We start from the raw sequence: 10,986 nt of genomic DNA, 5'->3' as shown, positions 1-10,986 counted from the left end.
TGTGATTGGGCTAGGAAAGGGCAACGGCTCTTTCTTCTGTGGAGCATTTCATCTCTAGGCCACGGGTCTGAAGCCAGAGTAGGATCTGGTGCTGCTTTGGTGGCCTATGTGAAATTAGTTAGGGAAGGGCAGGGAGAGTCCTATTCCCTGAGGTTCCCATCCCCAGGGGCACTGATTGGCTCCCAGTTTGTCAGCAGTGAGGCCAGGAACTGAGTGGCCCATAAAGGCTGATTTCCCCTCTTTCCCATGGGGCAGGGCTTGGTGGGTAGGTGACACCAAGCTGCACTGGCTACAGCAGTGTGTGGATGCAGGACTCTGCCCTGGGAGGAGGAGGGAGCAAGTGATGGTTACAACCTCCTGGAAGCCCTGCTTTGTCTCCTAACAGACTGAGACTACCCTTCAGGGAGCATTCCCGGTGGGCTGTGGAGGGAGCTGAGTGCCTCTCTAAAGCAAATCCACATCAGCTTGTGCCCTTACCCCAGTTGAGCTCTGTTGGCCCTGGGCCACTGCCCCAGGCTGCTGGGCCAAGGTTGGGCGCAAGCTATGCTGTTCCTAGGGTGGGGTTTCATGTGCCTGCTGAGGCAGCCCCGGCTTGAGGAAGAGGGAGACCGCATTGCCTGCAGCCCAGCTCTCTGGCGAAAGGTGTGTGACTGAACTGAGAGGCGCTCCCTGCCCCAGGCAAGAGACCCCAGACTGCCTCCTCCTAGAGCCATAGTGAGCACTGAATCCCAGTGCAGGGTGGTGCAGGACGCTCCTGCCGTCGGGGGCCCCTCCCGGCCGCCGGGCGGCGCTGTGGGGAGCGGCGCGGCTGCGCTCTCGGCCGAGCTGCGCGGTTCCCGTCTCTGCCGCCGCCGCCGCCGCACGCCGAACTGGACGGAGCCGCCGCGGGGAGCTCATGGGCGCGCGGGGCGGCCGCGGAGCCGCGCGCACTGGCCCGGCCGGCAGCATGGGCCGCAGGTGGGGGCGAGGGCTCCGGGGGGAGTTGGATCCCGCCGGCCGTAGCGCTGGCTCCGTGCCCGGGCCCCTGTAGGGGAGCGGCCGGCCCGGCCCGAGCCCCACTTGCACAGCAGGTTTGGGAAGGGCTGTGGGGCAGCCGCCTCCTGCAGCGGGGCTCAGCCCGGGGTCGGGGGCAGGCTCCCCGGTGAGTGCCCCCGATCAGCTGCTGTGGGAGGCGGGATCGGGCTGGGCTCTGCTGCAGGGCTGTGCGGCTCCAGGGTGCTGGGCAGAGCCAAGCCCCTCCTGGAGCGGGGCGATCAGTCTGGATCTGGGTTCCCGGCTGTCACCCTCCCAGCACGTCCCAGTGCAGCAGCCCCTGGGGTGGGAGCGGGACCGGGACCCTAGCGCTGCTTCCTGCCCCGGACACAAATAGGTGGTTGGGAAGCTGCCCGAGGCAGGGCTGGCATTTGCCTGGAGTGACCGGTGAATAAATTAGCCCATGCGGGCCCTTTCCCTGAGCCACGTCTTGGCCTAACCCTGAATTGGGGAAGTGGGCAGCACGGACTTGCTTGGGAACAGCCCAGGGCATCTGCCTCTGGCCTGCAGGGTCCTTGTGGCCGGGTGTGAGACCTTTATTAGAAACGATCCCTAAGCAGGGCCCTGGCTTTGCGGTAGAGCCCCCCCAGAGGCAGGTGGCATTGAGCCAGTGAAGAGGTTTCTCACTGGAAGTTGCCTATGGTCACTCTGGTGTGTGTGGTGTAGGTACTATGCTTTCTAAGGGAGCTTGGTGTCTGCAGGGTCTGGGTCTCACTGGGCAAATTGGCCAATGGCACCAGTATGCTGGATCAGTGATTCTCAACCAGGGGCCTGGGCCCCATTGGGAGGCAGCGAGCAGGTTTCAGGGAGTCCGCCAAGCATGGCCGGTATTAGACTCACTAGGACCCACGGCAGAAAGCCAAAGCCCCACTGTGCAGGACTGCAGCCCCAGGGCCCCAAGCCCCATCACCCGGGGCTAAAGCCGAAGCCTGAGCAACTTAGCTTCGCGATGCCCCCTGTGGCATGGGGCGCTGGGCAGTCGCCCTGCTTGCTATCCCCTAATGCTGGTCTTAGCAGAAAACCAGTTGTTGTGGCACAGGTGGGCCATGGAGTTTGTATAGCATGTTGGGGGTCCTCAGAAAGGAAAAGGTTGAGAACCCCTGTGCTGAAGGAAGGAGTAATTCAAGGGATCCCCCTGAGAATGGCTCCTCTGGTGGTATATGACACCTAGATCAGGACTGGCTGGAGCTAGATTTCCCTGGACTCAGCCGTCATTCAGACTTTAGTCTCCAAGCTTTTCCCTCCTCCTAGGGTGTTCTCCAGGGTCCCCATGGCCTGGCTAGGACTCTCCCAGGCCTGATCACTGCAGAGGGGCAACTTTTTTCAAAAGAGCTCAGCATGCTCATTTGTGGCCAGATGGTCAAGTGCTCAGCTCCCACTGAGGAACCAGAGTCAGGAGCATATTTTCTGTAGCACTCCATTCCCACTGTGATGCTTATGGCCTGATTTTCTATAAGGCACTGAGCCCTTTTGGAAAATCTGTCCCTAATAGACAAATCAAAAAAGACAGAATGCTGGTAACTTGGCACCACCTGTTAGTTCGGGGATGGAGGAGCCTAACCCCACCCCCCAACCTTTGAAGCAAGAAATGTTCCCCCCCAGATCAGAGTGCCCCCTCACATGCCAGAGAAGCCCAAGGCCTCCTGGAGCCAGGCCCTTCCCTTGTTGACTGAGTGATGTTGACACCCTCTGCTCCACCACCGCAGGAGTGTCCTGCTGGTAATACTCTGCACAGGGAGCTAGATAAGGTCTGCCAAGTTCACCGTGGCCCTGAAGGCTGCTGAGGGAGAGACTTGTTGCAGCCCATGCGTCCCCCTCCAGGCTCCATGCTGCTGGCAGATCAGGCTCTGTCAAGGTCAGTCTGCTGTAGAAATCCAGGGGCTACGGCTCGTCCGTTGGGTGGGATGGGAACTCCCACTGGGTGGATGAACATAGCCGGTCATGTGATCTCCCACTCCCCCAAAGAATTGAAGAAAAGTTGCTGCAATGGCACTGACATCTGGTTTGGCCTCTTTAAATAGGCACCAGCAGTGGTGTCAGGAGTGAGGGGCATGGGTGGAGCTGCATGTGGGGAGCCCAGCGTGAGGATAGCAGGAGGCTGTGGGTCAGGATTATGGGGCACTGGCTGAGCTGGGGGTGGGGGGAACCAGGGCTGGAACAGCAGGGTGGGGACTGCAGGTTGTGACCAAGGAGCTGTGTGAGGAGCCCATGGGGCAGGGGATTTGTTTGTTCTAAGGGTTCCTCTCTCCCCTTCCCTGTAGTCTGAGAGTTGAGCTAGGTTAGGTGGGTTTTACTCTGCACAGAGGGGTCTTTCCCGACTCCTAGTCCAGGGCCCAAGTGCTGAGGTGCCTGAAAGGCTAAGTTAGAAACTCCAGGGGAAGGGGAGGGTCAGGGGCTCTGTCCCGCCCTGGCTTTGGGATTGTGCGTCAGAAAGCTGCCCCTTCTCTGGGAAGGGGAACAGTAGCTGGGTTTGTCCTCCCAATTTCCTGGCCGCTCTGTGGGCCTGAGCCTATGAAAGCTCCTTTCATGCCTGGTGAGTGCTGCCGAGCTCTGGCTCTGCGGTGCTACCTGTAACACTAGCCACCCTGTTGGAGAGGGGAGGGACCTGGTGTGTGGAACTGTCTGGCGGGGCCTGCTAGCTAAAGGGATAGAGCGAGCCATTGTCCGGCTGCACCCTCCCCTTCACTTTGGGCCTGGGATACCAGAGCTGTTACTCCTCCCACAGGGGCTTGGAGGGGGCCAGGGAGGTATCAGCAGACACCACCCAACTACCAAACCGTTTATCACTCACCCTCTCTGAAATCTCCCCAGCCCTAGGGATTATCAGTGGTGGAGGCTGGCCTTAGCTCTCTCCCTGGCTGACCCTTCTTGCTATCCTCAGCACAGGTGCTGGTCCATGTATCAGGTGAGAGGGATATACCCTGTCTGCTAGCCCCGACCCCACTCCTGCAGTTCAAAGTAGTTTAAATCTGACCTCAGTGAAGCAGGGGGCACTTCTCCTGCTGGCCCCACCCCAGTGTCCAAGGTACCATGGCCACTGTGATCAATGAGGATTTAATTCAGAATGAGGACAGTTCAGACAAGTTAGGTGGGGGGGTGTATGTAGTTTCACCCCAGATGCTTACGGTTGGGCCCAGGGGTTAACGTACAAGAACCCCGTGTGTGTGTCCCTTGCTGCAGGAGATGCTAATGAGGGGAGCAGAGGTGGGATTTCTGTGGGATGGTGCTAAGTCAGTGATGCCCTCAATGTCGCTAGCAAGAACCCAGCCTGCACAGAAATGTTCTCGGGCCCCTCTCTTCCTTAGGGACACCAGGGTTATCGAACTGTTTCCCTGCTATGTCAGCACCCAGCATGTGATAATGTGAACCAGACAGCCCCAGAGAGGAGCAGCAGTTTGAACTTCTCTGGGCTGAGAGTTTCTGTATTGTTAGTCACATGAGGGAGGGAATTTTCTGCTCAGATTGCGGTGTCTGTCTTGACAAGGTCCTTAGAGTTTGGGTGTCCCTTTCTCAAGGCTGTTTGGGGAAGGGAAATGCCCCCCAGGCCTTTCCCTGAGAGGGAAAGGAGAGGTTGTAGGTGGTGGGATGTCAAAGGCAACTTTCTTTCCTGTCTTTAAGGCCCTGTTACTGATATAGACGCTAGGCTGCTATGGGATAAATTTATATCCATGATCCCCATAGCCCTGATACTGAGGGTCCTCAATGGAGGCTCCCTAGAGGACCCATCAATGCATCTTTGTTATAATGAACACTTTACCCTTCTCTGGCCACTTCCATGAGAGGACCCCGCAGCACTTGACATTAATTCAGCCTCATAGCCCCTATCATCATCTCTGTTTTACAACCAGGGAAACGGAGGCGTGAGCCGGGGAAGGGACTTGCCCAAGGCCACAGATTAAATCAGTAGTTGCCAGGAATAGAACCCAGGAGTCCTGACCCCCCCAGTGCCCTGATCTAACTTAATAGGCGGCTCTGACCCAGTCTAATTGCTGTGGGCAGGTGTGTGTATAGGACATCATCATTTGGGGGATGCAGTGACTCCAGCATCCGCTGACCCAGATCTCCACCTTGCATGCAGGCCTTGTTCCTGTTCTTGTAATGTAACGCTGTCCCAGGAGATGAGGTGGAGGTGAGGGCGATGCTGGGCCTATCCCATGTGGGGGAGAACCCAGTTGGTCCCTGTGGACCCCTACTGTGTTAATAGTGGCAGATTGGTGGCTGAGCCGGTGTGGTGTGAATGCTGGATACTCCCAAGGAGGGTGGTATTAAAATCCCCACCCCATATGCCTATGGGAAAGTTCCTGAGCCCAGATGCTCTCTCTGGCATTGAGGATGATCCTTGGAGATTGGAGAGCCTCTCAGCTCTAGCGAATGGCCTTGCACATTCTAAGCTCTGTGTGTCCCGTCAGCACCTTCCCCACCTCCCCCTGCTGCAGCAGGATGTGAGGGGGAGCTCCCAGCTGGGCCCTCCCCTGAGCCACCGCAGTTGTTTGCTTTACAGGAAGGTGCTGAAACAGGAGCTGCAGAGCGGGAGCTGCTGCTTCCATTTCGTGGCCTCCCCCCCCCCCCCAATAAAAGTGCGGCTGAAGGTGAAACACCTGCCAGTGACAGCCCCAAAGAGGAAAAGCATTTGGAGCTGGTGTGTGTGTAAAGCCATGTCACTAGCACCATCCAAGACACTCCGAGAGCCTGAATGTTCAGAGCTGCAAACGCCCTGGCTCCTAAAACCTGAGCAAACAACATTCCTTTCTCTTGTGCCCTTGACCTCCAAGCGCCCTGCACACTGGAGTTGCTTCTCCCGCCCCCGAAACGTAGCCACCTCTGGGGGTGGACGCAAAAACTGTTTGACAGTCTCACACCAACGCCCGACGAGAAGGGAGGAAGACTCCTGTACCCAATTGAAACTGGGGAGGCGTTTAGGGAGGCTGAATGGAATTTAGCTGGGACGCACTTCAAACCGCTGAGAAGTTTTCCCCTGTTCCCTGGTGACTTACACCAATGTTCCATTTGGGCTGAACTTTGATCACAGTGTCGCGTGTTGAAGGTGCACCTGGGTAACTCCCAAAGCAGGGGGAGGGGACCTTACACTCCCAGCTTGCCTCTGACTTGGTGACTGGGAAGGTGGAAGGAATCCTGGTATTGCTGGCTGGGCCAGTGGCCCCACTGCAGCTCACCGCCTGGATTGCCTTCTCTTGGCAGGTTGTGCCTGGCTGTCGTGCTGGCCGCTCTCCCCACCATGGCTGCCAATGAAGTGGTATCGGCCGCCCTACAGGACTCCTGGGGGGACTTCTGGCTCTTCCGTTTCTTCCTTAATGCTGCGGGCTATGCGAGCATCATGGTGCCAGGGTTTCTGCTCATCCAGTACTTCAAGAGAAAGAATTACCTGGAGACAGGTAAGAGGGGACCAATGCACCTCAATTCCAACCTCCGTTCCCCTGGGCTCACCTCAGACCTCTGCCAATGCACCTCAGTTCCAACCCCCAGCTCCTCTACCTCTCTGCTGTTCCAGCCCCTTGCAGAGCTCTCTCGCTGCTTCAGTGACAGTTAGGAGCTACCCGGAGACAGCCAAATTCATCTAGCTCATCTCCACGGCTTTATCTCAACAGTGACCACTGTGGCTGTTTCCTGTTAGATATTCTGGAATCTGTTAGAGCAAACGGTATAGGGCACTGTGGGTAATGCGCAGAGCCCCTCAGATCTGCAAACGGGTGAGCTCTCAGCTCTGGGCGCCTGCCTACTGTCTGTTCTCAGCTGGGAAGGGCCCTGTTGGCAAAGGGGGATTGGAGGTGTGAGTGAGCCAATTGAAGGTGCTTTATAGATACAGGCCACAGAAGGCCCCAGACTCTACCTTGGCACAGCCCAGACAGGTTGGTGGGTGGGTTAGCACTGGCAGGGGGGGTTGGGAGGGAAGAAAGCCTCCCTCCTGAGTTAACGTGACCTCCCTGGTTCTCTCAACCCTCCAGGCCGTGGCATTTGCTTCCCCGTCATCAAGTCGTGTGTCTTTGGCAGCGAGGCCAAGTCCGCACACCCAGATGACATCTCCCTGGCGGCCCGGAATGAGACCATGGAGTCCTCGACGGCCCAGCAGATCCTCAAGCTGCTCTTCTGTGCTGCTGGCCTTCAGGTAGAGCCCTGACATGTTCATGGCCATCCTGCCGTGGGGCGGAGATGGAGCAATGACCTGGCACAGGTTGCCAGTTGGTGGCCTCAAGAGACTGAGTCCCAGCATCCAGTGTTCTCATGGAGTTTTGCTTGGCAGCATTGCATGGTGGGACACGTAGTCTCTGTGGGGCACTCCTTTTTTGTGTGCTCCAGGCTGCTTGCCAGGGTGGCCCTTTGAGGGTCTTGGAGAGCCATTCAGACAATGTCTGGTGGGCTGGAAGCTATTGTCTGTCTGCTCTGTGCTCTCCGCACACCTGAATGGGTGAGTTACTGCCATTTAGAACTGGTTTTTGAATTTCGTTCTGGCCCCCCCACAGTGTTTCATGCATCAGAGCACTATACAGTTTAACCCGTGTTCTCACCTCTGGGGCTGGAATGTCCTAAACTCAGACTTTGCCCCAGGTAGATTTTATTAGGAAACTGAAAAAAATCTCTCCAGTGTTTGAGTTCAGCTGAGATGAATAGGAAACTGTGATCCTGCTTCTTTGAGTCATAGCTACAGGAAAAATGCCGAAATGCCGCCTGAACAATGAGAGGAGGGACTGCCTCGTGATGGAGGCACTGGATGGGGACTCAGGAGATCAGCGTTCAGTTCCTGGTTCTGTGACAGACTCGCTGTGTGATTTAGGGCAAGTCACTTTCTCTCTCTGTATGTCAGTTTCCCAGCGGTACAGTGGGAGGTAGGAGAATAACTCCATTATGTCTGTGAGGAGCTCCAATACTGTGGCAGCAGGGCTATATAAGTACCTTGATGGACAGATGATAGTCCTCACAGAGGGCAGTTTCCTCTGCTGGGTTTGCAATTAGAATTGGTTTTGATTTAAGAAATGACCTAGGAAACTAAATGCAAAAACCTGTGTTAATGCACCATCAAGGCTGCGGCGTTAAAGAGCAGGAACTGCAGTGTGAAGGTTCCACCGGCATCAGGATCGTGGGCACATCTTTGCCATGTTGTCTATTCCTGTTTTTCTGGTTAAACGGGCAGCTTAATACAGAACTGTTTATCTTGTGAAGTGTATCCCATAAAGTGTACTAGGGTGGAGTTAATGTGACTGCTGGGACACTTGCTTTGCCATTTCCTGTGTTGTTTGAGATTGTGGCTATGCACTCGAGAGCCGGAACAGGTTTTTCATTGGGTATTTACAGCTTTAACTGTAGGGGGAGCTGCCCTTGGGCGGAGAGTGCTCTCCAGATCTGTGCGTAATGAAATGCTGCCCCTTGATCCCTCTGCACACAGCGGGGCAGGAGCCAGGCTGATTTCTCCCCTGGCTCTCTGGTGGGGGCAGTGGGAGTGAGGATGAAGTGGCTGGGCAGGCCGGTTCACTGCTCCCCAGCTGGACATGGTGGTGGCAGGTACCATCTCTTTGCTGGGTCCATTGGGTATGCAGGAGGGGGGCCTGGTCCCTGCTGGGTGCAAATGGAGAGATGCTCAGACAGGACTGTTCCTCCCTGCGTGCGGTGGCTGCTGGCTGCCATCCCTACTCCTCACTCGCCCTCTGCTCTTTGTGCCTTGCAGGCTTCCTACCTGACGTGGGGCGTCCTCCAGGAGCGGGTCATGACCCGAACGTATGGGGCCACCGAGACGGATCCTGGTGAGAAGTTCAAAGATTCCCAATTTCTCGTCTTCATGAACCGGATCCTGGCCTTCACCGTAGCCGGCCTGTACTGTGCCCTGACCAAGCAGCCGCGCCACGGCGCCCCCATGTACAAGTATTCCTTTGCCTCACTCTCCAACATCCTCAGCAGCTGGTGCCAATATGAGGCACTCAAGTACATCAGCTTCCCTACCCAGGTGCTGGCCAAGGCCTCCAAGGTGATCCCGGTCATGCTGATGGGCAAGCTGGTGTCGCGCAAGAGCTACGAGTACTGGGAGTACCTTACGGCGGTGCTTATCTCGGTGGGGGTCAGCATGTTCCTGCTCTCCAGCGCCCCCACCAAGCACCTCTCCACCGTCACCACCTTCTCAGGGGTGGTCCTCCTAGCCGGCTACATCGTCTTCGACAGCTTCACCTCCAACTGGCAGGACGCCCTCTTCACCTACAAGATGTCCCCGGTGCAGATGATGTTTGGGGTGAACGTCTTCTCCTGCCTCTTCACGATGGGCTCGCTGCTGGAGCAGGGCGCCCTGCTGGAGTCGGCCCGCTTCATGGCCCGCCACTCCGAGTTCGCGGCCCACGCCATGCTGCTGTCCATCTGCTCCGCCTTTGGCCAGCTCTTCATCTTCTACACCATCAATCAGTTTGGGGCGGCCGTCTTCACCATCATCATGACGCTGCGCCAGGCTTTTGCCATCCTGCTCTCCTGCCTCATCTACGGGCACGCCATCACCGTGGTGGGCGGGCTGGGCGTGGCCGTGGTCTTTATGGCTCTCTTCCTGCGCGTCTATGCCCGCAGCCGCATGAAGAAGCGTAGCAAGAAGCTGCCCGCCGGCGAGGTCCCAGTGCAGAAGGTTTAGGGGCCATGGGACAGACCCTGCCCTCCTCCCCTCTCCCACTGCAGGGCACTTGCTTTATTTCTCTTCTCTTTGTGAACCTATTGAGGAGAGGAGGAGAAACAATGACTCCCTTTGCCAACTGCTTTTCCTGGACAAGGAGCTGGAGTGGGCTTGGAGGAAGCGAGGTGCTTTCTGGGCCTCCACCACACCTTTCTCCTGTTGCCTTAATAGGTCTGAGTATTTCACTTCCCTGAGATCACCCCAGGAACAGAGCAGGGGGCAGGTCTAGTTCCCAGGAGTGCAGCGGGGTTAACTCCTGCCCTAGCTCCATCTGGTACTCGGGGCTTCTCTTGAAGATTATTTATGAACAAGGGAGCTTTATTCCCTGGCACTTTCTTGTCTCCAGCTTCACTCCCCATTTCTTTCCTCACTACAGAGCCGATAGTAAGAGAACGGCAAGAAAACACTATCATTTTTCTTTACAAATACGTATGATTGAGAGAGAAGCTCCAGTCTCAGCCTGCCCCGGCAGCAGGTGGTGTAGGGAGCGGGGCAGGAGTGCTGGCTGGACGGGGGGCAGCTCTCAGCTACATCAGTCCCTGCCTTTCCCAGCAGGAGGCGCTGTAGGGAACGGGGCAGGAGCATGGGGCCTCCCTAGCTACATTGCTACACAGCAGCTCTTTTACCAGCCCTAGTACGCAGTCTGGATTTGTGGCAGGTGCCTCTTGAACAGTAGCCTTGTCCTTGCTGGCTTGGCAGGTCATGCACTACGCTGTCCCTGCTGGGAGCCTTCTCCATTTCTGTCTCCTGGCCTGGCCCTTCTGCTCCATTCTGTTCGCATTTTGTGCTGCTTTTCCTTTCTTGTTTACGTTTACTCTTGTCATAGGTTTGAACTAGAACTCCCAGGATCCCCTAAGGGCGCTTTCTGCTCTCTGGCTTCGGGGATTCGTAATTGGCTCCTGCCCTTTAGAAAAGCACAAAGATCCCCTTCCTGGGATATCCCTCCTTGTTTCTCCTTTTTCCTGCCAGCAGGAGGTGCCAGCGCCAGCCCACTCAGCAGCCTAGCTAGGGCTTTGTGGTACGCAGCGGTCCCGGAGACAGGACAAAGCCCAGCCCAGCCCAGGTTCCTTTTCCCTGCACGTGGCTGCTCTCAATCCTGGATGCAGGGAGCCACTTGCTCTGGCTCCACCTCGGGAACCTGGGTTTGACCCAGTAACGGTTTTGTTTCCAAACAGACCAGGCCCCCCCATCTGCTAGGGGAATGGTTTGGGTACTTTTAAAATGCAACTTGGTCTCTTTTTATTTTATTAAATTAAAAAGCTGCTGCAAACAGTGCCCCGGGGTGGACTGTTGGGGTC

The 10,986-nt window shown here is 56.6% G+C and overlaps 1 protein-coding gene across 6 annotated transcripts; it reads left to right on the top strand.

Annotated features, from left to right (window-relative positions):
• Positions 1-794: 794 nt before the first annotated feature.
• Positions 795-10,958, top strand: SLC35B2 (solute carrier family 35 member B2). 6 transcript variants are annotated; one of them, XM_042848480.2, is made up of 5 exons: positions 839-957; positions 3,844-3,937; positions 6,232-6,425; positions 6,996-7,156; positions 8,711-10,958. In XM_042848480.2, the coding sequence occupies exons 3-5, from the start codon at positions 6,269-6,271 to the stop codon at positions 9,647-9,649; spliced, it is 1,257 nt and encodes a 418-aa protein (XP_042704414.1). In that variant the 5' UTR covers positions 839-957; positions 3,844-3,937; positions 6,232-6,268; the 3' UTR covers positions 9,650-10,958. The 6 variants fall into 6 exon arrangements, with proteins under 6 accessions (XP_005296382.1, XP_042704414.1, XP_042704416.1 ...); XM_042848479.2 differs by lacking the exon at positions 839-957 and adding an exon at positions 2,457-2,887; XM_005296325.4 differs by lacking the exon at positions 3,844-3,937 and having other exon boundaries at positions 795-957.
• Positions 10,959-10,986: the final 28 nt, after the last annotated feature.

The sequence above is a fragment of the Chrysemys picta genome, chromosome 3, assembly GCF_011386835.1.
Source record: "Chrysemys picta bellii isolate R12L10 chromosome 3, ASM1138683v2, whole genome shotgun sequence".
NCBI lineage: Eukaryota > Metazoa > Chordata > Testudines > Emydidae > Chrysemys > Chrysemys picta.
This window is presented reverse-complemented; position numbering and strand designations above follow the sequence as displayed.